Source organism: Canis lupus, chromosome 4, assembly GCF_011100685.1.
Source record: "Canis lupus familiaris isolate Mischka breed German Shepherd chromosome 4, alternate assembly UU_Cfam_GSD_1.0, whole genome shotgun sequence".
Lineage (NCBI taxonomy): Eukaryota > Metazoa > Chordata > Mammalia > Carnivora > Canidae > Canis > Canis lupus.
Genome location: NC_049225.1, coordinates 37,217,741 through 37,245,143, shown reverse-complemented (window position 1 = coordinate 37,245,143; position 27,403 = coordinate 37,217,741). Strand labels below are relative to the sequence as shown.

General features: G+C 41.2%; 1 protein-coding gene and 1 long non-coding RNA gene across 6 annotated transcripts in view; one reads left to right on the top strand and one right to left on the bottom strand.

Moving 5' to 3' along the window:
- Positions 1–18,201, bottom strand: part of UIMC1 (ubiquitin interaction motif containing 1) — a 127,474-nt gene extending 109,273 nt beyond the window's left edge. For 3 of the 5 annotated variants that reach the window (XM_038534681.1, XM_038534682.1, XM_038534683.1), the window contains exon 1: positions 2,835–2,989. In XM_038534681.1, coding sequence (XP_038390609.1) covers positions 2,835–2,981 — 147 coding nt within the window. In that variant the 5' untranslated portion in view covers positions 2,982–2,989. Of the gene's footprint in view, positions 1–2,834; positions 2,990–17,391; positions 17,526–18,070 lie in introns of those variants that run through there. The other 2 variants (XM_038534679.1, XM_038534680.1) reach the window with 2 other exon arrangements.
- Positions 18,202–18,341: 140 nt separating this feature from the next.
- On the top strand, positions 18,342–27,130 carry LOC102152356. The gene is made up of 4 exons (XR_005358125.1): positions 18,342–18,446; positions 24,000–24,064; positions 24,211–24,311; positions 26,152–27,130. It is a non-coding gene; the product is annotated as an uncharacterized LOC102152356 (long non-coding RNA).
- Positions 27,131–27,403: the final 273 nt, after the last annotated feature.

Below are 27,403 nucleotides of genomic sequence, written 5' to 3'. Positions count from 1 at the left end.
AAAAAAAAAGCTTCTCCACAGAAAATAAATTAAAAAATAACGATCAATAAACTAAAAGGCAACCTACTGAATGAAAGAAGATATTTGCAAATGACATATCTGATAAAGGGTTAGGTCTCCAAAATATATAAAGAAATGATACAGCTCAAAACCCAAAAACGAAATTATCAAATTAAAAAATGTGGAGAAGACATGAACAGACATTTCTCGAAGATGACATCCAGAGCACCAAGTGACAAATAAGATGCTCAAACATCACTTATCAGGAAAATGCAAATCAAAACTACAATAAAATATCATCACCTAACACCTGTCAGAATGGCTTGTATCAAAAACACAAGAAACAACAAATGTTGGCAAGGATGTGGGAAAAAAGGAACCCTCATATTATTGGTAGGAATGCAAACTGGTGCAGACACTGTGGAAAACAATATTCAAGTTCCTCAGAAAGTTAAAAATAGAACTACCCTACAATCCAGTAATCATGCTACTGGGTATTCACAAAATACAAACACACTAGTTCAAAGGAATATATGCACCTCTATGTTTATAGCAGCATTATTTACAACAGCCAAATTATGGAAGCAGGCCAATTGTTCACTAAGAGATAAATGGAAAAGGAGATGTGATATATATATAGATAGATACAATGGAATATTATTCAGCCACAAAAAAGAATGAAATCTTACCATTTGCAATGACATGGATAGAGCTAAAGAGTATAATGGTAAGTGAAATTAGGAGAAAGACAAATACCACATGATTTCACTCATAGGTGGAATTCAAAAATAAAACAAATCAGCAAGGGAGAAAAAAAAGAGAGATAAACCAAGAAACAGACTCTTAACTAAAGAGAACTGATGATTACCAGAGAAGAGGTGGGTGGGCAGTGGGGAGGATGGGTGAAACAGATGATAGGGGCTTAAAAAAAATTTATGATTTATATTTTAAGGAATCTCCTGCACGACATATTGACAATTTTTTTTTAAACTGAGCTAGACTGGGACACCTGGGTGGTTGAGTGCCTCCCTTCGGCTCAGGGCATGATCCTGGAGTCCTAGGATCGAGTCCCACATCGGGCTTCCTGCATGGAGCCTGCTTCTCTCTCTCTCTGCCTGTGTCTCTGCCTTTCTCTCTCTGTGTCTCTCATGAATAAATAAAATTTTTAAAATAATAAAATAAAATAGAGCTAGATCTATATGTGTTATAAAAAGATCTGTAGGAAATAATAAGTGAAAAAGTGAAACAGCATATGTAGCATGATTCCTTTCCTGTAAAAGATTCTATTGGTGATATATGCATAAAAAACTTTGGAGGGGGGGTAGACGGCTGGGTGGCTCAGTGGTTGAGCATCTGCCTTTGGCTCAGAGCATGATCCCGGAGTCCTGGGATTAAGTCCCAAATCAGGCTCCCCCGGAGAGCCTGCTTCTCCCTCTGCCTATGCCTCTCTGCCTCTGTGTCTCTCATGAATAAATAAAATCTTTAAAAAAAGAATTGGGGGGGGGGGGGGAAGAATACAGAAGAAATTATTGCCTTTTATTAAATGCACAATGAGGGGGATCCCTGGATGGCTCAGCAGTTTAGTGCCTGCCTTTGGCCCAGGGCATGGTCCTGGAGTCCCGGGATCGAGTCCCACATAGAGCTCCCTGCGTGGAGCCTGTTTCTCTCTCTGCCTGTGTCTCTGCCTCTCTCTCTCTGTGTCTCTCATGAATAAATAAAATCTTTTAAAAATAATAAAAATAAAAAATAAATGTACAATGACTGAGATATACATCTTCATATATACCTTCATACTTACACTATATACCTTATATACTATTTTGTTTTCAAACAGTTTTGAACTGTTTTTTACTTTGTTCTAACATGTATGTATATAAAATTTAACGATTCTGTGTTTAACTATTTCATTTTTGTAAATATTAAGATAGGTTATTCGAGTGATATTGATGGACTGTTTTGTTTTCTTCTTCATACCTTTATATCTTTCTTAAAAAAGAATCATTTAAAAAAAATCATTTATACAAAATCTTTTCCTGGGTGAAATCTCTAATAAACAAATAGAACAAAGAAGAGACGTTAAGAGCTAAAGCAGCATTGTCCAACGAAGCTTTCCATAATGAGGGAAATGTTCTTCAGCTGTGCCGTCTAATACAACAAACACTAGACTCATGTGGCTTTGACTACTGGAAATGTGACAGTCCAACAGAAGAATGTATTTATTTAACTTTAATCAATTCAAATTTAAATAGCTACAGGTAGGGGATCCCTGGGTGGCGCAGCGGTTTAGCGCCTGCCTTTGGCCCAGGGCGCGATCCTGGAGACCCGGGATCGAATCCCACGTCGGGCTCCCTGTGCATGGAGCCTGCTTCTCCCTCTGCCTATGTCTCTGCCTCTCTCTCTCTCTCTCTCTCTGTGTGAATATCATAAATAAATAAATAAAATTTAAAAAAAAAAAAAAAAAAAAAAAAAAAAAAAATAAATAGCTACAGGTAGCTCACTGCTACCACACTGGACAGAGTATATTTAGAGACTTAACATTCACATTCTCTTCCTCTCACTTTCTAGACACATGAAAATTAACATTTACATTTGATTTATATTATTTTAATAGTTTAAAAATATCACCTTGGGTTAAAATATTACAAAACTGAGGAACTATGATCCATCCTCAGCCAAACAATATGATTAAGTAATTCTTAATTCCATTTACATATCAAAATGAAGCTGAGTAAAAAACTGCATGCTCTGGCAAGTTGGCATTAAAGTTGCAAATTAAACCAACCATGGAGAAGGCCTAGTTTGAGACCTAGAGCTCCACCCTTCAGAATACTGACCTCTCCATCACTATCAGATATCACAATGAATGCATCTTCAAGTCTACGTTTCCTCTTCAGACTGACAGAACTGGCAGTTTCTGCATCTTTCTTCTCCAGATTCTGAGCTTCAGAGGCTTCTTTAACTTTTTTCTTTCTCCGTGGCATTCTTTTGTCTGAAACACAGGGTAAGTAATACACTTAAAGTTTAAGTTTTCCAAATGCTATTTGTAAATTTAGTCATGTAACAGAAAATGGTTTTCATTTAAAAGAAGTAAAATGACTTCTGATCATTTCTACTACTCATTAAAACTTTAATTTTTCTATTAAAACAATTGTATCTGCTCTCTCAAATAAATCAATAAATCTTTAAAAAGGCGGGGGGCACCTGGGTGGCTCTATCAGTTAAGCATCTTCCTTCAGCTCAGGTCATGTTACTAGGGTCCTGGGATAAGCCCCACATTGGGCTCCCTGCTCAGTAGGGAGCCTGCTTCCCCCTCTCCCTCTGTCACTCCCCCTGCTTGTGCATGAGCGCACTCTCTCAAATAAATAAATAAAATCTATCTACCTTTCTCTCTCTCTTTGTATTGCAAGTGCATACACACTTGCAAATGAGAGTAGGGGAAGGGGCAAAGGGAGAGAATCTTCAAGCGAACTCCCCACTAAGCACAGAGCCCAACGTGGGGCTCAATCTCATGATCCATGAGAGCATAACCTGAGCTGAAACCAAGAGTCAGACGCTCAACCAACTGGACCAGGTGTCCCATATAATTGGCTCTCTTGACTACATATTAGGATTTACATTAAAAAAATTTTTTTCAACAATGCCTCAACTTGATAAAGGACATCTTAAAAAAAAATCCCACAGTTAATAGCATACTTAAAGCTAAAAGACTGAATGCTTTCTCCTTCAGACAGGAAAAGACAGGATGAACACAATCTTGGGGGTTCCAGGCAAGTCAATTATGCAAGAGGAAATAAAAGACATCCAAATTGGAAAGAAAGAAGTTAAACTATCACCACTTGCAGATGAGCTGAACTTGTATGTAAAAAATACTAAGAAAAAAAATAAATAAATAAAAAAAATAAAAAATAAAAAATACTAAGAGCTGGGGCACCTGGGTGCCTCAGTTGGTTAAGCATCTGACTCTTAATTTCAGCTGGGATCATGGTCTCAGGTGTCCTAGGATCCAGCTCTGCATCAGACTCCACACTTAGCGAGGAGTCCACTTGGGGATTCTTTCTCTCCTGCCCCTTCCCCTCCCCCTGCTCAAGCTCTTTCTCACTCTCCAAAATAAATACATAAATCTTTAAAAATAAAAGTAAAAAACACTAAGAACTCCACTGAAAAAACTCTATAATGAAGTTAAGAAAGACTGCAGCATGCAATGAATATACAAAAATCAACTGTATTGTTATCCACTAGCAATAAACAATCCTAAAAGGAAATTTTTAAAATTCCATTTCTAGGGACACCTGGGTGGCTCAGCAGAAGAGCGTCTGCCTTTGGCTCAGGGCATGATTCCGGGATCCGGGATCTGGGATCGAGTCCCGCGTCAGGCTCCCTACAAGGAGCCTAGCCTGCTCCTCCCTCTGCCTATGTCTCTGCCATTCTCTCTCTCTCTCTCTCTCTCTCTCTCTCTCTCTCTCTGTCTCTCATGAATAAATAAATAAAATCTTTTTAAAAAAAAATCCATTTCTAGGAACACCTGGCTGGCTCAGCTGGTAGAGCTTGTGACTCATGGTCTGAGTACTTGAGTTCAAGACCCATGTTGGGTGTAGAGATTACTTAAAAAATAAAACCTTCAGGGCCGCCTGGGTAGCTCAGTCTGTTAAGCATCTGAATCTTGATTTCAGTTCAGGTGATGATCTCAAGGTTGTTAGATGAAGCACTGTGTCAGGCTCTCCAATGGGCATGGAGCCTGCTTAAGATTCTTTTTATTTTTTAAATATATATCTTAAAGGTTTTATTTATTTATTCATGAGAGACACAGAGAGAGAGAGAGACAGGCAGAGACACAGGCAGAGGGAGAAGCAGGCTCCATGCAGGGAGCCCGATGTGGGATTCAATCCTAGGTCTCCAGGATCACACCCGGGGCTGAAGGCAAAATTAAACCGCTGAGCCACCTGGGCTGCCCTTAAGATTCTTTCTCTCCCTCTGCCTTCCCCACTCATGCACGTGCTTTCTCTCTCTCTCTCTCTCTCTCTCTCTCTCTCTCTCTCTCTGAAAAATAAAGTAAAATCTTGCAAAAGTAAAAAAAATAAAATTTTATTCTAATAGCATCAAAAATAATAAAATTCTTAGGAATAAATTTAACAAAATAAGTGCAAGACTTGCAAATGGAAACCTAAAAATATTGCTGAAAAGACAGTTCAGTTCAAGGTGACACTGGAAGATCCTGAATTAACCTCCTCCTGTGGATACACCCAATCTACATATATGAACAAATTCTGAAATAAACCTAAAACCTGGCAGGGAAACCCATTCACAAATGAGAGGGAAACCACAACAAAGCAAATAGGTAAGGTTAAGAGAGAATCTCATTATAAACCCCACCCCATGCACAACAACCCACAATAGGGAGGGAACTCAACCCAAGAGCTTTTCCTGGAGGAGAGAGGGCCGAACCCCATATCTCACACCACAACTTTTAAGACTTGCACCTGAGATGCCTGGCTCAGTGGTGGCTCAGTGGTGAGTATCTGCCTTTAGCTTGCAGCATGATCCCAGAGTTCTGGGATCGAGTCCTGCATTGGGCTCCCTGCAAGGAGCCTGCTTCTCCCTCTGTGTCTCTGCCTCTCTCTCTGTCTCTCATGAATAAATAAAATCTAAAAAAGGGGGGGGAGGGGATCTCTGGGTTGCTCAGTGGTTAAGCACCTGCCTTCAGCCCAGGGCGTGATCATGGAGTCCTGGGATCAAGTCTCATATCGGGCTCCCTGCAGGGAGCCTGCTTCTCCCTCTGCCTGTGTCTCTGACTCTCTCTCTCTGTGTGTCTCTGTGTCTATCATGAATAAATAAAATCTTAAAAAAAAAAAGACTTGCACCTGAGAGATAAGCCCCCTAAACATCTAGCTTTGAAAGCCAACAGAGCTTGCATTAACAAGCCTCCCAAAACTAAAAAGAATTGAAAAGCAGCTCTCAAAAAGCTGACACATGCAAATTAACGTACCCCAGGGCTCAGTACAAAAGCAGCCAAGTGAAAAGCACTCAGACTTTCTGTGAAAAAGGCTTATTTGCTTATCTTAAAGCAAGCATGAGAGGCAAGGCATCTAATTTAACATACTTCATAAGTGACTACTGAAGTATTCCAAAGACAGAGGCTAGCAGGCACCATCTTTGCACCTCCCTCTACTTCAGTCAAGCTTGCTAATATCTCCCAGAAAGGAGTTTGTACCCTTGTCTGACACTCCAGTTTTTAAAGCTGCTTCCCAGGGGATACTCCCAGATCACCTGCCTCTGGGGGCCACTGGGCCTTATGCTGACAGTCCTACAGAACTTTGTATATTACAATAGAAAATCATCAAATCACAAAGGAAGGTAGCAAGAAAAGGAGGAACAGAGGAATTACAAAGCAGCCAGAAAAAAACTAACAAAATGGCACACACACAAAAAAAGGCAAGAAGTACATAGCTACCGATAATTACTTTAAATGCAAAAAGGCTAAATTCTCTAATTGGAAGTCTGAGAGTGGCTGAATGGATAAAAAAACAAGACCCATCAAAATATATCAAACACTCTCTCCAGGTGTCCTTACCTGTTTTACATAGTAAATCTATGAAAATTAAAGCCTAAACTTTTTTTTTTTTTTAAGATTTTATTTATTTATTCATGAGAGACACAGAGAGGCAGAGACACAGGCAGAGGGAGAAGCAGGCTCCATGCAGGGAGCCCGATGTGGGACTCTATCCCGGCTCTCCAGGATCATGGCCTGGGCCGAAGGCAGGTGCTAAACCTCTGAGCCACCCAGGCGTCCCTAAAGCCTAAACTTTTGGCTGAAATTACAACATTCTAGAATAAGAAAAATGTGAAGATGATTAATCATGACCATATAAAGCCTATTGTCGTAAGTATATCTACTCCATTTGTTATAATACCATCTTAGAAATACTCACTTTTCTATTTCAAAATTGTTATTCTGTTCTTCCTTCACTTACCCATTTATTTTTCCTCTCCTCTAAATGAAAATTACAACCTCTTACAAAGACTGCAACTTTATTTTTTTTAAAGATTTGAGAGAAAAAGAGCATATGCATGCCCTGTGCTTGCACAAGCAGGGGTAGGGGCAGAGGGAAAGGAAGAGAATCTCAAGCAGGTTCCTTACTGGACACAGAGCCCAACTCAGGGTCCAATCCCACAAGCCCAAATCATTACCTGAGCTGAAATCGAGAGTTGGACACTTAGCCAAATGAGCCACCTAGGCCCCCCTTGCAACTTGAGAATTAGTAGGGAAACTAAGCTTTTGTTCAACAGAAACATGACACTGTGCTGTACAAAGGCAATACAAATGAAATCTAATGAAAAGATTGACTTTTGGCTGCCTAAACAAATCAGCTATATAAATAAAATAGAACACATTAAACAGCTAAGAGAGAATGGAAGGCAAAAAGATAAGACTATTTTCATGATAGCTTGTATATTTAATTCCACTGTTATGAAACAGCTATCTCTAATTATATAACACAAACAACAAAGGCAATAAACCACAGAGATGGCGCCAAGGTCAGCAAGGTTGGGTTAAGTTGAGAAAGGCCTTGCTACAGGTGGAACTTGAGCTGAATGCCGAAGGATTATACTGTGTTTTAATGATGGTTACTATCTTATTTCCTTAGGAAACTGTAAAGTTACAGAGGCAGAAACTGTTTCTTATTCACGTCTGAATTCCAATACTTAACTCAGAGCTTAGCTTTCAATAAATGTTACTTAATAAATGATTAAATGCTTTAATGACCAAATGAGTGTATGAAGAAACAAACTGGATTTGGAAAAGCACAGAAGATAGGAAAAAGACAAATACAGTGTGCCTGTTATTCAGGGATCTGAAATATATTCAGATAAAAATATATACAGATAAAAGCTAAATGTCCATTTTAAAATTAAAAAGTAGTAGACACAAAAACAGGCTTAGATGCAACTCTGGTAGAGTGGTAAAGCTACAATTAACCTCTACAGAATCCCTTGTTTCTCATCTCAATGGATTCTGCATTTTTAATTTCGAAAAGATTTCTAACATAAGTTAACTGGAAAAGCTTTTTTATTGAGGTGTCAAAATATTTCCTGAACTAACAACAACAACAACAACAAATGCCTGGGTGGCTGAGTCAGTCAAGCAAGCTGCCTTTGGTTCAGGTCATGATCCCAAGGTTCTGGGATCAAACCCCACATTGGGTTCCCTGCTCGATGGGGAGTCTGCTTGTCCCTTTCCTTTTGCCCTTCCCCCACCACTTGGGTTCTCTCTCTAATAAATAAAAAAAATCTTTAAACAAAAATAGCAAAGTGAAAGCAGACTTCCATCATCTTCATGATTAAAATTATAAATACAAACCATTTTTATTTTATCACCTGTGACAATAAAAGCTTGATAATATCAGAACTCTGTTGACTGAATATTTCTGAAGAAATATCTAACTGCATTAACTCCAAAATTCTAAGTCTATCCCTTTTAATTCTATTGCAAACACATCTGCTCTTTCTGCAGCCTTTACCATGTAGCCATCTTAATTCTTCTTTATTATATTTGAAAAGAGTTACTGATTCTCCAACATTAGTAGTAAATATAGTTGAGAACAATGACTTAATCTCATGAATTTAGGGACATTAAATTTCCAAAGAAAAAAGTAAATTAGCATTGGATTTTGCAATGATTTCTTGGATGACACTGAAAGAACAGGCAACAACCAAAAGAAGTGACTATGTCAAAATTTTTAAATCTTATGCATGAGAGGATACTATCAACAAAGTGAAAAAACCCACAAAATGGGGGGAAAAAATCTGCAAACTGTTCATCTGGTAAGTGGTTAATATCAAGACTATAAAAAGAACAAAAAAAAACAACCCAATTAAAATATGGGCAAAGGATTTGAATAGACATTTCTCCAAAGATATTCAAATGATAAATAAGCATATGAAAAGATGCTCAACATCACTATTCAAATGGTCAATAAGCACATGAAAAGATGCTCAACATCACTAATCACTAAAGAACTGCAAACCAAAACCACAAGATACCACCTCACACTCCTTAGGATGGCTACTATCCAGAATACAGAAAATAGCAAGTATTGGAGAGGATGTGGAGAAACTGGAACCCTTGTACACTGCTTAGGAGGAATGGTAAATGATGTAGCTGTATATCCAATGGATAAACTTTGAAGATATTATGCTAAGTGAAATAAGCCAGACACAAATGGACAAATACTGTATGATTCCCCTCACATGAGATACCTAAAGTAGTCAAATTCAAAGAACAGAAAGCAGAATGGTGGCTACCACAGGCTGAGGGAAAGGAGCAACATGTAGTTACCCGTTTAAAGGGTACAGAGTTGGGATCCCCGGGTGGCTCAGCAGTTTAGCGCCTGCATTCAGCCCAGGGCGTGATCCTGGAGACGGGGGATCAAGTCCCACATCAGGCTCCCTGCATGGGGCCTGCTTCTCCCTCTGCCTGTATCTCTGCCCCTCTCTCTTTCTCTGTGTGTGTGTGTGTGTGTGTGTCTGTCTGTCTGTCTGTCATGAATAAATAAATAAACTCTTTTAAAAATAAAAATAAAAAATAAAGGGTACAGAGTTTCAGTTTAGGAAGATGAAAAAAGTTGTGGAAATGGATGGTGCTGATGGCTGAACAACAATGTGAATGTGCCTATACCAATGAATTGTATACTTAAAATGGTTAAAATGGTAAATTTTGTATATATTTTTGTAAAATTTCATGTATTTGGTAAATTATGTATATTTTGCTACAATTTAAAAAAAAGAACAAAGACATATATAGTTGACCTTTGAACATGGGTTTGAAATGTGCAGGTCCACTTATATGAGTCTATTACAGTACAGTACCATAAATCTTTTTAAAGATTTATTTAAGAAAGACAGCATGCACACACATGCACGCAGAGGGAGAGGGAGAGGGAGACAACCAGACTCCCCACTGGGCAGGGAGCCCAACTTGGAGCTCAATCCCAGAACCCTGAGATCCTGACCTGAGCTGAAATCAAGAGTAGGACACTTAACTGAGTCATCCAGGTACTCTGTAAATGTATTTTTAATTATTTTCTTAATACATTCTTTTAGAATTTTTCCTTATTTATTTGAGAGAGCTAGAGAGAACTTGAGCAGGGGGAGAGGCAGAGGGAGAGGCAAACTCTCCACTAAGCAAGGAGCCTATCCTGGATCTCAATCATGGATAGAGCATGGATCATGACCTGAGCCCACAGCAAACGCTTAACAGACTGACCCACTCAGGCGCCTCTTCATACATTTTCTTATGGCCACCTTATCTTATTGAGGGAATACAGTATATAATACACATAGCATACAAAATATGTTATGTTTAATTGGCTGTTTATGTTATCAGTAAGGCTTCCAATCAACAGCAGGCTCTTAGTAATTACATTTTTGGGAAGTCAAGAGTTGTGCAGATTTTCAACCGTGCAGGATGTCAATATGCCTAATTTCTGTGTTGTTCAAGAGTCAATTGCACAGAATCTCATGGAAGAATCTCCAAGATTTTTGCACTAGTAAGTGTAAAATAAAAGAAAAATAGTATGATACCTTTTGTGCAGATTTTTAAAAATCAGCATGGATAAATTTTTCAGGCCATCAAAAACAGAAATTAATCCATTTTCAACTCTCATCTCCAGTTCAAAAATAATTTTTAGGAAAAATTTTTTGTGAACTAAAAAACACTTGAAAACCTTTGGTAGGTGGTTCACTCAAGTAACTTTAAAAAGTTAAATAATTTTTCTAAGTATTACCTACTTTAAAATGTAAAAAAGTGGGATTTACATTAAGGATACCTAGTATCAGTCAGAATTGTACTCAACACTGGAAACAGAAATCACAATTTTACCTCTCATAATTTGCTCCTTACCGTAGGTCCCATTCCCATAAGTCAGTCATTTCGTGGAATCTCTAAAGCCCCTAACCCTGGGAAAATACTTGCTGTGTACTTCTTGCCCCAGCTACCAAGTAAGATTCCTGGAGAGATTCACAAAACAAAACCACCTGATTTTTCACTGATCCTTCTAAGGGACTTCTGTCTTCAAGCCTTTCCCCCAGTAAGCGTCTCCCAAGCCTTCATGTATTTAAATTCCTTCTAGATCCACTCTATTCCCTTGCTACAAACATTAACACAACATCTTGAGCCTAAAAATAACTTCCCTTAACCCTATCACCAATAAAAGTTCTCTCCTCTGCATTATCATCAAATTTTTTACTCAGATTTCTATACATTGACACACACTATAAATTTCCAAAGCAATCATTAATTTAAAACAAAAGGCAAGGTCACCTGGGTGGCTTAGTCCATTAAAGCTCAGTCCTTTAAAGCATCTGCCTTCAGCTCATGAAGGTCAGGATCCCAGGGTCCTGCATCCGGCTCCCTGCTCAACAGGAAGTCTGCTTCTCCCTCTCCTCTGCTGCTCCCCCTGCTTTTGCCCTCTAATAAATAAATAAATAATTTTTTAAAAAGGCAGAACAGCATGTTTAGTGTTATTTTACTTGTGTAAATTAAAAAACACACCCAGCCCTGTTTTAAAATTCATCTGGAATGATACACAAGAAATTGCCAAAAGTATGAAAGAGAATGAGAGATAGATGAGGAAAAACATTTTCTCTATTTGAATTTTGAACCATGTGTAAACACTACTTTTGTTTTTCTTTAATCTTGAAAACTCTGGAGATAATTTGAAGTTTTGACATTAGCTTTAAAGAACAAAAAAATAATAATAATAAAATAAAGAACACATTCCAGGGGCAGCTGGGTGGCTCAGGGGTTGAGCACCTGCCTTTGGCTCAGGGCATGATGCCGGGATACTGGGATGGAGTCTCGCATCAGGCTCCCTGCAGGAAGTCTGCTTTTCCCTCTGCCTGTGTCTCTCATGAATGAATAAATAAAATCTTTAAATTAAAAAAAAAAAAAAAGAACACATTCCATATCCACCGTCCATGTCCATTTATTGGCCTCTTCTCTCATTTGTTATGTAATCAGAATCTGCTCTCCCTTTAAGATCATCAAAGATCTCCTTGCCACAAATCCATATGCCTCTCTTCAGCTTCCGTTCTACTAAACATCTTGGCAAATCCTTTCTTTACGATAATCTAACTTAATGTCTGTGACACTGCTCAATTTAGTTTTCTCCTAGATCTGATCACTCCTTTCCTTCATCTTCCTTCTATTCCTCTCACTTAATAAAAGTATTTACCACTATGCTATACTCAATCTCCTCTCCCTACTTTGTAACTTCGCAATGCCATTGCGAAGTTTTTTTTTCCTTGGGGGGGTGCTCCCCTCCTTCACCAGGTAGATATCTACTCTGGAGCACAGCTGGTCTGTAGGTCATGTGTGTGGCATGTGCAGGTGTGCACAGCTGAGTGCCAGGGGGATGTGAGGACAGCTGACACTCAGGTCACAATTTGACACCTCTCTTGGGCTTTCAAACTCAATTAGCAAAAGTTTAAAAGATATACAAATGCACCTAGGCCTTTCAGCTCAAATCTAGTCCTATCATTTCTGATTTGCTGTGAAACTGTACTGAATTTTTAAAGAAGTAACAATCTTTCACAAACTCTTCCCCAAAAAAGTGGTGGAACACTTCCCAACTCATTCTATCTGACCAAAGACAATAAGAGAAAACAAGAAACCAGGAGTGCCTGACTGGCTTAGTCGATGGAGCAATGTTACACTTAGTCTCAGAGTTATGAGTTTGAGCCCTATGTTGGGTTTAGAGAGTATTAAAAATAAAATATTGGGGATCCCTGGGTGGCGCAGCAGTTTGGCGCCTGCCTTTGGCCCAGGGAGCGATCCTGGAGACCCGGGATCGAGTCCCACATCGGGCTCCCGGTGCATGGAGCCTGCTTCTCCCTCTGCCTGTGTCTCTGCCTCTCTCTCTCTCTGTGTGTGACTATCATAAGTAAATAAAAATTTAAAAAAAATAAAAAATAAATAAAATAAAATCTTTAAGAAAAAAGAAAAAGAAACCAGAAACAAATATATCTGTTATAAATATAGATGCAGGGATCCCTGGGTGGCGCAGCGGTTTGGCGCCTGCCTTTGGCCCAGGGCGCGATCCCGGAGACCTGGGATCGAATCCCACGTCGGGCTCCCGGTGCATGGAGCCTGCTTCTCCCTCTGCCTGTGTCTCTGTCTCTCTCTCTCTCTCTCTGTGACTATCATAAATAAATAAATAAATAAATAAATAAATAAATAAATAAATAAATAAATAAATAAATAAATAAATAAATAAATAAATAAATAAATAAATAAAATAGATGCAAAAATCAATAAAATACTAACAAACCAAATCCAATATTATATAAAAAGAATTATATACCATGACTAAGAAGTATCAAGAGAAGGCAAGGTTGGTTTAAGATCTGAAACTCAATGTATTATACCATATCAATATAATAAAGGACAAAAACTACATGATTATCTTAATATACACAGAAAGAGCATCTAACAAAACTCAACACCCTTAATGATAAAAATACTAAACATACTAAACAAACTAGAAATAGGAGAGAACTTCCTCAACCTGATAAAGTATCTATCAAAAACCCATGGTTGGGATCCCTGGGTGGCGCAGCGGTTTGGCGCCTGCCTTTGGCCCAGGGCGCGATCCTGGAGACCCGGGATCGAATCCCACATCGGGCTTCCAGTGCATGGAGCCTGCTTCTCCCTCTGCCTGTGTCTCTGTGCCTCTCTCTCTGACTATCATAAATAAATTTTAAAAAATTAAAAAAATAAAAAAAACATGGTTAATATCATACTTAATAATGTAAGACTGAAAGCTTTCCCCTTAAATCAGGTACAAAACAAGTATGTCCACTCTTAGCACCTCTATTCAACATTATAGTGGAGGCTCTAGCCAGAGCAATGAGGCAAAAAGAGAGAGAGGGGAAAAAAAAAAAAAAAAAAGGCATCTAGATTGGAAACGGGGAGAAGTAAAACCATATTTAGTTTTATCATCATTTAGATGCAATGATCTTGTACATAAAAAATTTGAAGGACTCCACTTAAAAAAAACTATCAGAATACACAAGTTCAGCAAGGCTGCAGGATACAAAATCAAAACAAAACTGTATTTCTATACATTTGCAATGAGCAATTTGAAAATAAAATTAAGAAAACAATTCCATTTACAAGAGCATCATAAAGACTAAAATAGGCATAACTTTAACAGAAGACATGCAAAACTTTTTTTTTTTTAAGATTTATTTATTTATGATAGACATAGAGAGAGAGGCAGAGACACAGGAGGAGGGAGAAGCAGGCTCCATGCCGGGAGCCCGACGCGGGACTCGATCCCGGGACTTCAGGATCACGCCCCGGGCCAAAGGCAGGTGCCAAACCGCTGAGCCACCCAGGGATCCCCAGACATGCAAAACTTATACCCTAAAAACTACAAAACATTTTTTAAAGAAATTAGAGGGATCTAAATAAAAGAAAAACAACCCAAGTATCAAAAGACTTCAGATGGTACTACTACTCCTTAAATTGATATATGGATTCAATTCAATACCTAATAAAATTCTAGTTGGCTGTGTATGTAAATTAACAAGCTGATCCTAAAATTCACATGACAATTCAAGGATCCCAAAATATTTCTAATTAATCTTCACAAAAACCTAAGAAGTATATGTAATTGTTACTAGGAAGCATAAGTTCAGAAAAGTAACTTATCCAAAGTCACAAAGGAGCCACTTACAATTCTGTCTCCTGACTACAATACTTCGTGACTTAATCTTTACACCTCTTCTAACTAAAACTGCTGCCTGAAAAAAAAAAATAAAAAATAAAAAATAAAACTGCTGCCTGATGCATGGTATGCACACATAAATTATATTTGTTGAATGAGGGTACATGGAGGGTTCAGTCAGTTAAGTGACTGCCTTCAGCTCAAGTCATGATTTCAGTCCTTGAGACTGAGCCCTGCATTGGGCTCCCTGCTCAGTGGGAAGTCGGCCTCCCTCCACCCCCAATTCATGCTCTCAAATATACAATACTACGTAAAGGCACAGATGGATAAAATTATTATAGGTTGAATAGCATAGGTAAGACAGATGTCGGAATTAGTTTGGGGGAATTCTGAAGGAATCACAGTGCCCTAGAAAAAAATTTTGTATGGAAGTTTTCATCTCATTAAATGTTTTCTGTACGCTAGAGTTATTTAAACCAAAATGCTCAAATCTAAAAAAAAAAAAAAAAAACAAAATGCTCAAATCTGATAGCAAGAGTAGCTATACTACCAAATATATGTAACTTCTTAAAGATACATAAATAAGTAAAAACCCTACTCTTCTCTGTAGCACAAAACCCCCAGCAGTCTTAAAAGGGGTTTTGAAAGAATTAAGCAGATAAGGGATTGACAAGAAGCATTAAGTAGAGGCCCCTCCACAGATTACAGACTCCAAAATTCAGTGCTTCCTGAAATTTAGCCACACAGTTCCACAGTAACTCTAATAAAAGTAAAAACAAGGCACTGCTTGGCCAATTTAAACAAGCAAACCAGCATACAGTTTAGCTACTATTTAAGTTGCTACCCTTAAAACTGAAGAACTCACTAAAATAACGGCTTATCTTCAATTACTTGAACCAACGCTAAAGAATGAATTACAACTATGAAGGAAAAATAGAGTCTAGAGGGCAACAGCCTCATCTTAACAGTGACAGGAACAAAATGTCTCTAAAAGAATGCACAAGCAGGAAAGGTGACAGAATGATGAGATTTATTTCACAGGTAGAATTTTTGGTAGTCCTTGAAAATACCCAACTTGGGATATTACTTGTCATTTTCTTTTTTTTTTAATTTTTTATTTATTTTTTATTTATGATAGTCACGCAGAGGGAGAGAGAGAGGCAGAGACACAGGCAGAGGGAGAAGCAGGCTCCATGCAGGGAGCCCGACGTGGGATTCGATCCCGAGTCTCCAGGATCGCGCCCTGGGCCAAAGGCAGGCGCTAAACCGCTGAGCCACCCAGGGATCCCTACTTGTCATTTTCTTTCAGCAGTATCTATCATCTTTATCTTGATCTGAAGATCACTTAAAATCACTCAACTTAAAATCTTGACATTCTACCTACCAAACATGTCAAAATCACTTTGAAAGCTTGGAGACATAGGGACCTTAACAAAAAGTCTTTATTAATGACTCACCATAAGTTATTGATTAAGTCACTACTCAAGAAATGGTACCAAGCTGGGATCCCTGGGTGGCGCAGCGGTTTGGCGCCTGCCTTTGGCCCAGGGCGCGATCCTGGAGACCCGGGATCGAATCCCACATCGGGCTCCCGGTGCATGGAGCCTGCTTCTCCCTCTGCCTGTGTCTCTGCCTCTCTCTCTCTCTGTGACTATCATGAATAAATAAATAAAATCTTTAAAAAAAAAAAAAGAAATGGTACCAAGCTTTATCACCTGATTTCAAGAGCTTGTTTCTTGATTTAACAATAGGTAAATGAGACAGCTCTTCCTGCCCTCATATTTTAATAAAACGACCTTCTTGCACCAATAATACGTCAGTACATAAAATTAAAAAGGCAAATGCATTCACATACACAAGCACACTCATGATTCTTTATTTCCCACTTTATACTCAGCCTCAGGACAAGTGTGTAACAACACATTTTGAGGGACGCCTGGGTGGCTCAGGCTCAGCGGTTGAGCATCTGCCTTTGGCTCACGGCGTCATCCTGGAATACCGGGACGGGCTCCCTGCATGGAGCCTGCTTCTCCTCCCTCTTCCTATGTCTCTGCCTCTCTCTGTGTGGCTCTCAAGAATAAATAAATAAATCTTTAAACACACACACACACACACACACACACATTTTGAGTAATTAAATTAGTCATTTATTGGGTCCTCGGACAATATTCTAGGTACCTCACATGCATTCTAAAGGTTATCCTCCCAATCACTCCATGTGTTATCGCAATTTTTTACTATTTTTAATCATTGATCATGATCTTTACAATTTTATCACTATTTTACGTTTGTAAATTTATTCAAAATCAAACAATTGAAAAAAAAATCAAACAACTGTTAAGTTCCTACTAGGTTAGTAAATGGCCATGTGGTGAATTGCAGCTCAATATACCTGATACCAAAAACACATTCTTTGATTCATCTACAAGGCACTGCCTCCCGATAGGAAAAAATTAAGACAGAAGCATAAAACTTTCACTTTTCCCTGGATATTACTTATATCTCAGTATAACATAGTTGACTAAATACAAGAACATTAGAGTCAGGCCGCCTGGATTCAAAATAGCTCTACTACCACTTACGAGCTAGGTCTTCCATCCTCAGTTACCTCACCTCTGAACTGAGTACCTCATGAAAGTGTCCTTAAGATTAAATAAACGCGTACGTGTAACAGGCTTGAAACACTGTCATCGTTCAGAAGGACCCATCAGTTCTGTTGGAGGGGAAAGCAGCATATAATATGGATTTCGAAGGAAAATACTTTTTTCTGGGCAAATAACAGAAGAAAGCATCACTCTCCAGCAAAACAGTAGACTGGCCGTGGAGGAGGGGGCGTGAGGACCACGGGCCCCTCCTCCGGGAAAGGCCCGGGCTGCGGAGCCCGTGGGGGGAAACGGGGAGGACGCAGCCCCTCCCGAGGTGTCCAGCGTGAGGAAGGAACGCACGAGGCGCGGGCGGGGACCGAACCCACCCGCGGACGCGGAAAAACGAAGGAGCTCCTGGGAAGATAGAGGCCCCACCCCCGAGAGAAGGGGGCAGGCCTGGCACTGGGGGCTGACGCCCACTACGACGTCAGAAGGCGCCCAGCGAGGTTCCCCGGGGCCACCCCTGTGTCCCAAAGGGCCCCTCTCCCGCGTCGGGAGGCCCCTGCCAGCTTCCTGAGGCGTCCCGAAGGGCCACCCCGACGGCCCGGAGGCCCACCCCGGCGTCCGGAGACGCTGGCTTCCGCCGCCGATAGGGCTCTACCCCGCGTCAGAGCCCCTGCGGGTGAGGAGGCCCCCTGAGAAAAGAATGCAGGCGGGAAGAGGACGGGCTGGGGGTGAGCGGAGGCGGCAGGTACTCACCGACCGGCCGGCTCCCCACTGCCGAGCCCCTCCTCCCGGGCCCTGCGGGTCGCGAGCGTCCGGAGCACGTCAGGAGCGGGGGGCGGGCTGGCGCGAAGCTGAGGCGCCGCCGGGAGGAGTCGCGCTGGCGGGGCGGGTGTGCGAGCGTGCGCCGGCGTCCCGAGACGCAACCAACCCGCGCTGCGGGGGGAGGCCGCGGCCTGGCCGTACCACTGAGCGAGGGCTGGCGCGCGGTCGCTGGGGGTCGGACTTGCTCCTCCAGCGCCGTGTGGGGCCCTCCCCGCGCACGCGCACGCGCAGCGCAGCGTGCTCCTTCGGTGTACGTTAGCGAGCTGTGGAGAACCGAGGAGTAACGGTAGGGCGGCCGAAGGCTGCGGTGAGCCCTTTCAGAGTCTCCTCTGCCATATGAAGCCTCCCCTGGCCTGTAGAGTTATACTGAAATGGTCTGTTCGTGTGACCACTTGAAAACTATGTCCTGATCGAAAATGTTACGAACTGGCCATTTTCGGGAAGGGAGGGAATCTGAGGAAGGTAAACTCTTGGAGATGTCAGTTGGCAGTATAAAATTAGAACAACCACTTTTGGTGAAATTTTAAATGTGCGTTTTATAACCCGGCAACTTTATGTCTAGAAGAATAGAAAAAGAAATTCCTACAGGTATTCACAAGAAGAAAAATTCATGTTTGAGCCTGCTTCCTTGTCAAAAATGTAAACAACGGAAATGTGCACTAAGCATAGTAGACAACGTGATACGTTCCTGTGATGTTACAACAAATTAAACTAATGAATGAGTCCTATACATATCAACATTTGATAGCTCTTAAGAGTTATAAAGAGCAATATGCCAGTAAATATGTGCAGTGTGAAGTGACGTGTAAATTTAACACAATCGCAGTATATACAGATAATGGAAAATGTTAAGTATAGAAAATGAAGTAGATGGATATATGGATATGCACCATGATAAAGGCAGGAAAGGGGGGAGGGGTAAAAGTCAGAATGGATAGATAAACAGGACTTCAGATAGATTTGTCATGATTTCTTTTTTTAAAAAAGAAGAAACCTGGGGTGCTTGGGTGGCTCAGTCAGTGAAGGGTTAAGAGTCTACCTTCTGCTCAAGTCGTAGTCCCCTGGTCCTGGGACTAAGCCCAACCTTGGGCTCCCTGCTCAGTGCAGAGTCTACTTCATCCTTTCCCTCTGCCCCTCCCCCCTGCTCTACTCTTGCTTGCTTTCTCTCTCCCTCTCAAGTAAATAATTTTTTTAAAATACTTTTTTAAAATATTTATTAAATATAAATTAATTATATTTAAATATTTTAAAATATAAATATTTTTTAAATAAAATAAAAAATAAACCTAAATATAACATATAAAACATTAACAATTTGGTCGTGGAACTAGTTACATTAGTTCTTAGTGGATGTGCTGCAGAAGCAAGCACTAATTACAGTATTCTTAACATTTTCTGTGACATTTAATTCTGGGATGACCTTTTCTAATCCTCCCAAGTCACCTCCAACTGATCCATTTTTTCCTTTGCCTGCTGTAACACTGATGCTGAAAAGGGCTGTTGGGCTGGCTAAATGACAGAAATTGACAAGAGGTCAAACAGGAGTTCCAAGCAAGGCTTTATTGAGGCTTATGCTCAGCACAAGGAAGACAGCACAAAGGAAAGAGTTTTCAGGCTAGCTCCCTGAAGAGAGGTCTGGGAGAGCTTTAAAGAGGTTTAGGTGGGAAAAGGGTGACATTTAAGCATGTAGAGGTGGAGAATTCTTGACACCTGAGTACTTAAGGGTCATGCTTCTTCATGTCTCACCTGTCTAATTAGCACGTGATATCTCCACCCTTAGTGTTATAATGAGGGAAAAAGGCAGTGAAAGGTTAGCATTGGTGACTATCTTGGCACAAATTGGTTTGATCCAGTCTTCACCAGTCTTGAGTCCCTCCTTTCCATAAATATCTTGTTTCCACATTCCTGCAAGATAGTACTCAGGAGGTATAGAGATTTAGCTTTTCTTTTTATGGAGAGCCAGGGAATGCTGGATTTTGCAGTGAGGGTTGAGGGGATATGAGTACAGTCCCTGCTGTCTCATTTCATGAGACTCATGAACCTCAGATTAGCCTACTCCTACTGTTAGATGGAGAAGTGAACCAGAGCTTACTGTTGTGCCCAAGATTGTGAATCCGAGAAAACCACCAAGGAGCCGACACCGATGCAAGTACATGAGGGTTTATTAACAAGCTCGAGCTTGGGTCCAAGTATACCTGACACAGCGGAGCAGGGACTTGGACCCCGAAGGGGGTTACAGCTGGGTTTTTATGGGCTGGTCTAGGGGATTTTCAGAAGGGGTGGAGGAATTTCTTAAGCTCTATTTTCATTCCAATACAGGACTTTCTGTCTCTGTCAAGGGCGTTCTGGGCTCTGTTTCCATTCTGATATGGGACTTTCTGTCAAGGGCATTAAGCTCTGTTCTCATTCTGATATGGGACTCTCTGTCAGGAGTGTTCTGCTGTTTTTCCTGTAAAGTTAAGCTCTTATTCACAGGGGCCTGAGATGGCTATACTTGTGCTAATGATAAACTTGAGGTGGAATGGCCTTAATTTTCTCAGCCTCCACACTTACAATGTATATTACTCACCTAGGTCAGGTACATAAAGCAATCAAAGACTTCGCAGACAAAATACTACCAGCCAAGGATGAGGCAGAGAGGAGGAGACTCCTCCACAGGTTAACCCTGGAGTTCAGGTCCTTCCTAGAACTTGTAAGGGAAATTCCCCAGAGCACCAATGGTTGCCTAAATGGAAGGTTCCTTACCAAGCGATCCTAGCCATTTCAAAAGCGTCAACTACAAAGGAGTCCCTAACTGAGCACATCTTTCCAGATTGAAAGTCCTCTCTCCTAAATATCCACAGGACCATCCAGAAGACCTGAAGTCATCCTACTCCTATGAGACTATAGAAGACTTTAAATATATATTCAAGGGCCACTTGGGTGGCTCAGTCAGTTAAGCCTCTGACTCTTAGTTTTGGCTCAGGTCATGACCTCAGGGTCCTGGCTCTGAGCTCAGTACCAAGTCTGCTTGTCCCTTTTCTTCTGCTCCTCTTCTGCTTTCTCGCTCTTTCTCTCAAATAAATAAAAATCTTTAAATATCAATTCTAGAAGATGAATTAATGACATAAATAATGTGGTGACCTGGACTCCTACAATCTTTGTGGACATAATTCTGCTCACCCTCTACCACTTTGCTCAACCCCACTCCCACCCCACCAGAGAAGCACCTTCTCTGCCCCTGTTGAATCAAAAAGGAAAGCCTCTATTACCAAAATATTCCTCCTGTTGATTCTATTCATCTTTCCAGCCAACCTGACCAGGAGTCAATGGTAAGGACTCTAGACTCATAACTTCAGGTAATAATCTTTGTAACTGCTGGATCTGCTATAGGCATCTACCGTCTAGTCCACAGTTCCCAATCATTTTTCCTAGTGGGCAGTCTTTTAACCTCTCCTTTTTCTCTCTCTCATCAGTTTAAGTTATTTGACTCCTCAACGTTTGCATAATAGAAAATGGAACTTAGGGGTACCTGGGTGGCTCAGTCAGTTAAGCATCTGCCTTAAGCTCAGGTCATGATCCCAGGGTACGAAGATGGGTTCCCTGCTAGCAGGGAACTTTCTTCTTCCTCTCCCTATGCCCCTCCCCCATCATGCACACACTTGCACACACGTGCTTTCTCTCGGTCTCTCAAATAAATAAGAGCTTTAAAAACAAAGAGGGATGCCTGGGTGGCTCAGCGGATGAGCATCTGCCTTTGGCTCAAGGCATGATCCCAGGGTCCCAGGATCAAGTCACAAATCGGGCTCCCTGCATGGAGCCTGCTTCTCCGTCTGCCTGTGTCTCTGCCTCTCTCTCTCTCTCTGTGCCTCTCATGAATAAATAAAATCCGAAAGAAAGAAAGAAAGAAAGAAAGAAAGAAAGAAAGAAAGAAAGAAAGAAAGAAAGAAAGAAAGAAAAGAAAAGAAAAGAAAGAAAATGGAATTTACCTGTGTATCTATATAACTCCTATGATAAACTTAACTGTTTGCCAGTTCAGTCTACATCATGCATGGCCCAGGAATATCAAACTATTGTCTATAATGTCACTATACCAAACAACCAGTGGCCTCTGTCCCTTTACCAATGACCTAGGCCTAATAAAGCAAAATTAAAAGATTTCACCCTTCTATCAGGTGGACTCTTATCCCCCAACTGTACTCATTCAAATGAACTCCCCAAAAATGAACTCTAGAAGTGGTTTAATTCCAGCATTCCTACCAAAGCATGTATACCAGGAGGTTACCTTTTTTAAAAATATTTATTTATTTTGGGGGGAGGGGTAAAGAAAGCGGGGGAGAGAGTCTTAAGCAGACTCCACACTGAGCGCAGAGCCTGATGCAGGGCTCAATTTCATGCAGTCATGACCTGAGCTGAAAGCAAGAGTTGGACGCTAAACCTACTGTGCCACCCTGGCACCCCCAGGTTTTCTTTTTTTTTAATGTGGAAGTCAGCCACACTGAACTTCCAAAACTCCCTCAAATGGTATATATAAGCCACAACTGGTGGCAGCCTACTACCCATGTGTTACTAACATCCACCACCAGGGAGAATGTGCCATAGATGGTATAACCCCAGGCAGAATAATAACTATACACCCACTACAACATAACTGCCCAGGGCATGCTATAGGTCTAATCCTTGTGGGAATTGGAGCCACTATAGAGCTGGTATACTCTTGGGAAGGCTTCGCGTACCATGAAGTGACTTTAAGAAATCTCATTTTGGGGCAGCCCCAGTGGCTCAGCGGTTTAGCGCCGCCTACAGCCCAGGGCGTGATCCTAGAGACCCAGGATCAAGTCCCACATCAGGCTCCCTGCATGGAGCCTGCTTCTCCCTCTGCCTGTGTCTCTGCCTCTCTCTCTCTCTCCTCTCTGTGTATTCTCATGAATAAATAAATAAAATCTTTAAAAAAAAAAAAAAGAAATCTCATTTTGGCCTTGGATTAATTGTCTACAAATAGAGAAGCATTTCAGGGCTTTTAAGAATCCCTGGTTTCGGGATCCCTGGGTGGCGCAGCGGTTTGGCGCCTGCCTTTGGCCCAGGGCGCGATCCTGGAGACCCGGGATCGAATCCCACGTCGGGCTCCCGGTGCATGGAGCCTGCTTCTCCCTCTGCCTGTGTCTCTGCCTCTCTCTCTCTGTGACTATCATGAATAAATAAATAAAATTTTAAAAAAAAAAAAAAAAAAGAATCCCTGGTTTCTCCAGCAAATGTTCTTAACAACAAGTTAGCCTTAGATTACATCCTGGCCAAACAAGGAGGAGGCTGTGCCATATTAACATAACCTATTATACCTATGTAAAGAACTCGGGAAATATTGAATCAAATATAAGAAATATTTATAAGCAAGCATCCTGGCTACATCACTACAACCAAGGAACAGATCTAATGGTTAATAATATATGGTCAATGATCTAAAGTGCCCTCCCCAGTCTTTCTTGGTTCTTACCTTTTCTAGGACCATTAATGGCCATCCTACTTCTACTTACTTTTAGCTCCTGTCTAACTTATTAGTAAAGTTTATGTCTTCCAGACTCCAGGAGTTTCAGGTCAAGTTCATGGTGGCCCAGGGAGGCCAGCTTAACCCATTGGTGGCAGACCTGAATCCCTATAAGTCAGAATAGTCGGATGCCTGGGTGGCACAATGGTTGAGCATCTGCCTTCGGCTCATGGCGTGCGTAATCCCAGATCTGGGGATTGAGTCCCACATCAGCCTCGCTGTGAAGCACCTGCTTCCCCCTCTGTCTGTGTTTCTGTCTCTCTCTGTTTCTCATGAATAAATAAATAAAATCTTTTTAAAAAAAAATCAATAGTCAACAAGAGATTTTTACACCCCCAGGTTGGGATAAGGACAACAGCCCCCACTCAGCAGGAAGCAGTTTCAGAAGATGAGGAATAAGGAGGGTAAATCTCCCCCATTTGTGCTCTCTAATAAATAAATAAAATCTTTTTAAAAAATTCCCCACCACTACATGCTTATATGTTGTCACCCTTTTCCCACCTAAGTCTCCTTACTGGTTAGTATCACACTTTTTTGGCAACTCCCCCAGGACTCCAGAAGGGTGTCTGGGACCCATATGGACAACTGGATGCAAACCTCTTCATAGCTGACATCAGCCATTAATCCTTTGCTTCAGTGTCACTGTGCTAGGTAAGTCAGCCTCCAGCACCCCAGGGGGGTTCCCAGTACTCTCATTCAGGTAATGTTTTTCCCTTTGCCCTTATTTCCCAATTTCCTTACCTCCTTCATTAGCCTCCCTCTTCTTTTCCATGTTCTTCACTCTCTTTCTTATACTCTACTAATGGAATGGCTAAAGAAAGTTAGAGCTTTCATCCTGTGAGAACATGCTCCCTCTGGTCAGTGACTAATCAGCAGAGGTGGGAAAGGCTCATTTCACACCACACAGATCTTGGTCAAACAGGCACTCACTAACCAGGGACTAATAAGAGTGGTGGAGGTATAACCCTCACAGAGTATAATCTAATAGCTGGAAATCTGATAGCCAACAGAAAACTTTCTTTTTTCTTTCTCCTCTCATTCCCTAGTTCCAAGTTGTCTGAATAGAGACTCATAAGGAATGGGTTAAAAAAGCTGACTCCCCGGGGATCCCTGGGTGGCTCAGCGGTTTGGCACCTGCCTTTGTCCCAGGGCGCAATCCTGGAGTCGGGCTCCCGACTTGGAGCCTGCTTCTCCCTCCTCCTGTGTCTCTGCCCATCCCCCCCCCCCCCCCCGCCTCTATCATGAATAAATAAATTAAAAAAAAAAAAAAAAAGCTGACTCCCAGGGGCAGCCCGGGTAGCTCAGCGGTTTAGCGCTGCCTTTAGCCCAGGTTGTGATCCTGGAGTTCCGGGATCGAGTCCCACGTCGGGCTCCTTGCATGGAGCCTGCTTCTCCCTCTGCCTGTGTCTCTGCCTCTCTCTCTCTGTATCTCTCATGAATAAATGAATAAAATCTTTAAATTAAAAAAAAAAAAAAAAAAAAGCTGACTCCTGGGCAGTCCCGGTGGCCCAGCAGTTTGGTGCTGCCTTTGGCCCAGGACATGATCCTGGGTCCCACATTGGACTCCCTGCATGGAGCCTGCTTCTCTCTCTGCCTGTGTCTCTGCCTCTCTCTCTCTCTCTCTCTCTCTCTCTCTGTGGGTGTGTCTATCGTGAATAAATAAAAAAAAAAAAAAAAAAAACTTAACTCCTTTGGCCTGATCACCCAATGGGCAGTGGACAGAGTGCCTCCCTTCACTGGCCCTTGCTTGGTTTCTTTCTCCCCATCTCTCTCTTTGCCCTCTCCTCTTCCAGCTCCCTCCTCTCTGCCCACTGCCCACTTTCAACTGGAAGACTCTCTATTTTGTTACCCTCTTTAAAATTTCTTGGTTCTTCTTCCCTCTGTCCCTGTCTGTGGAGAGAGGAGGTGTGTGGGATTATCACTGTGCCAGTCGAATTTGTCACCCGGTTAGATCTTGTTGTCTTCTGTGAAGACTGCCCACTATTCTAACACAGACCTGGAGTCTGCAGAGGGAAACGCATTGCTTGTCATGCATTTTATTACCCAATCTGCTCCAGACGTTAGGAGAAAATTACAAAAGTTAGAGGCCAGCCCTCAGGCTCCACAGTCCACCTTGGTGGAAGAGGCCTTTGAGGTCTATAATAGGGACAAGGCAGAGGAAGCTAATAGAGATAAGAAATTGACCAAAAGACAAAGCTTTTGGCTACCTTAATTCATCCACCAGCTCCAGATGACCCTAGGAGCCCCAGAAGACCAGAAAATTGATAGGGAATTGGCAATCTGGGATGAAACCAAGGTAGTTATTGCCAGAAAAGGGGACATTGGAAAAGGAATGCCCTGAGTGCCCCACTATGGGACACCCAAGGGCAGCCCTGGCCAACTGCTGCTTCTTGCTAATCTCTCGAATGAGAGTGAACATACCGGTTGAGAAGACCCAATTCCAGTCCCTGCTGTCTCAACCACAGTATATTTCTCTTGCTTGCTTCCTCAGCTGGTGGGACATTTGATCACCCATAGTATACTGGAGTTATTTCTGTATGTATCTATTGCTGTTATAAGACTTGTGAACTTTCTGAAGACATGATCCAGCAAGTAACAAAGAGATGCGCCAAAAGCAAACATTCAATACATGAATTGAATTGGGAAAGAGATAAAAGGTTTCAATGCAGGGCCAGAAAGGTCCTTTTGAAGCTTACATCAGAGAAGAATGCTGATTCAATTGTTGGCAGCCATCTTGTAACCAGCCATTGATAAGCAGCTTCTAAAATGGCCTTCAACCATCTCATCTCCTGGGATTCAAACTCTTGAGGGTAGGCAATACTTACTTTTTAAAAGATATAATGAGGCAGAAGTGATGTGATGCATTTTCAGAACTAGGTTATAAAATGACTGTGGTTTCCTTCCTGGGCATTCTCACCCTCTGTATTTGTTCACTTTGGGAAACTCCAAATGCCATCTCAGGAGGCAGTCATGTGGAGAGACCCATGTATGGGATAGAATTCCACCCCCACCCCCACCCCGACAAGGTGACAGTTTAACTACAACCTCATAAGAGACCTTAAGTCAAAGGCACCACCTGGCTAAGCCGTACCTAAACAGCTAACCCACAAAACTTATGTTTATTTAAGTTTTGGGGTAATTTGTCACATAACAACAGATAAGTAATACACAGCTTAGAAGAGGAAAAAATAGAAAATAATAGGGTGAGAGCCCTGACCATACAGACCTGGAAACCATTCAACTTCTGGACTTTCTAGGGTACCTGCGTGGCTCAGTCAGTTATTTGTCTGACTTCAGCTCAGGTCATCAAGTCCTGGAATTAAGTCCCACATTAGGCTCTGTGATCAATGGGGAATTTGCTTGCACTCCATCCCTCCCCCTGCTCATGCTTTCCCTCATTCTCTCTCAAATATTTAAAAATTAAAAAATTAAAAAAACAACTTCTCAATTTTCTGTAATGTGAAGTAATAAATGTCCTTAATATTTATATCAATATGAGTCATGCTTTGTTACTTGTTACTTGCAGTAAACTACATTCTAATTGGTATAAATCTGAAAGTCTGATCAGTAAGGAAATGATATATAGTATATTCATACAATAGAATAACAGCAAAAGAAAGAAATGAATTAAATCTACATTTGCCACCATGGATACATGTTAAAACATGATATTAAAAAATAATAAAAAAGATTAAAAAAAAACATGATATTAACTGTAAAAAGCAAGTTGCAGGATGATGCGA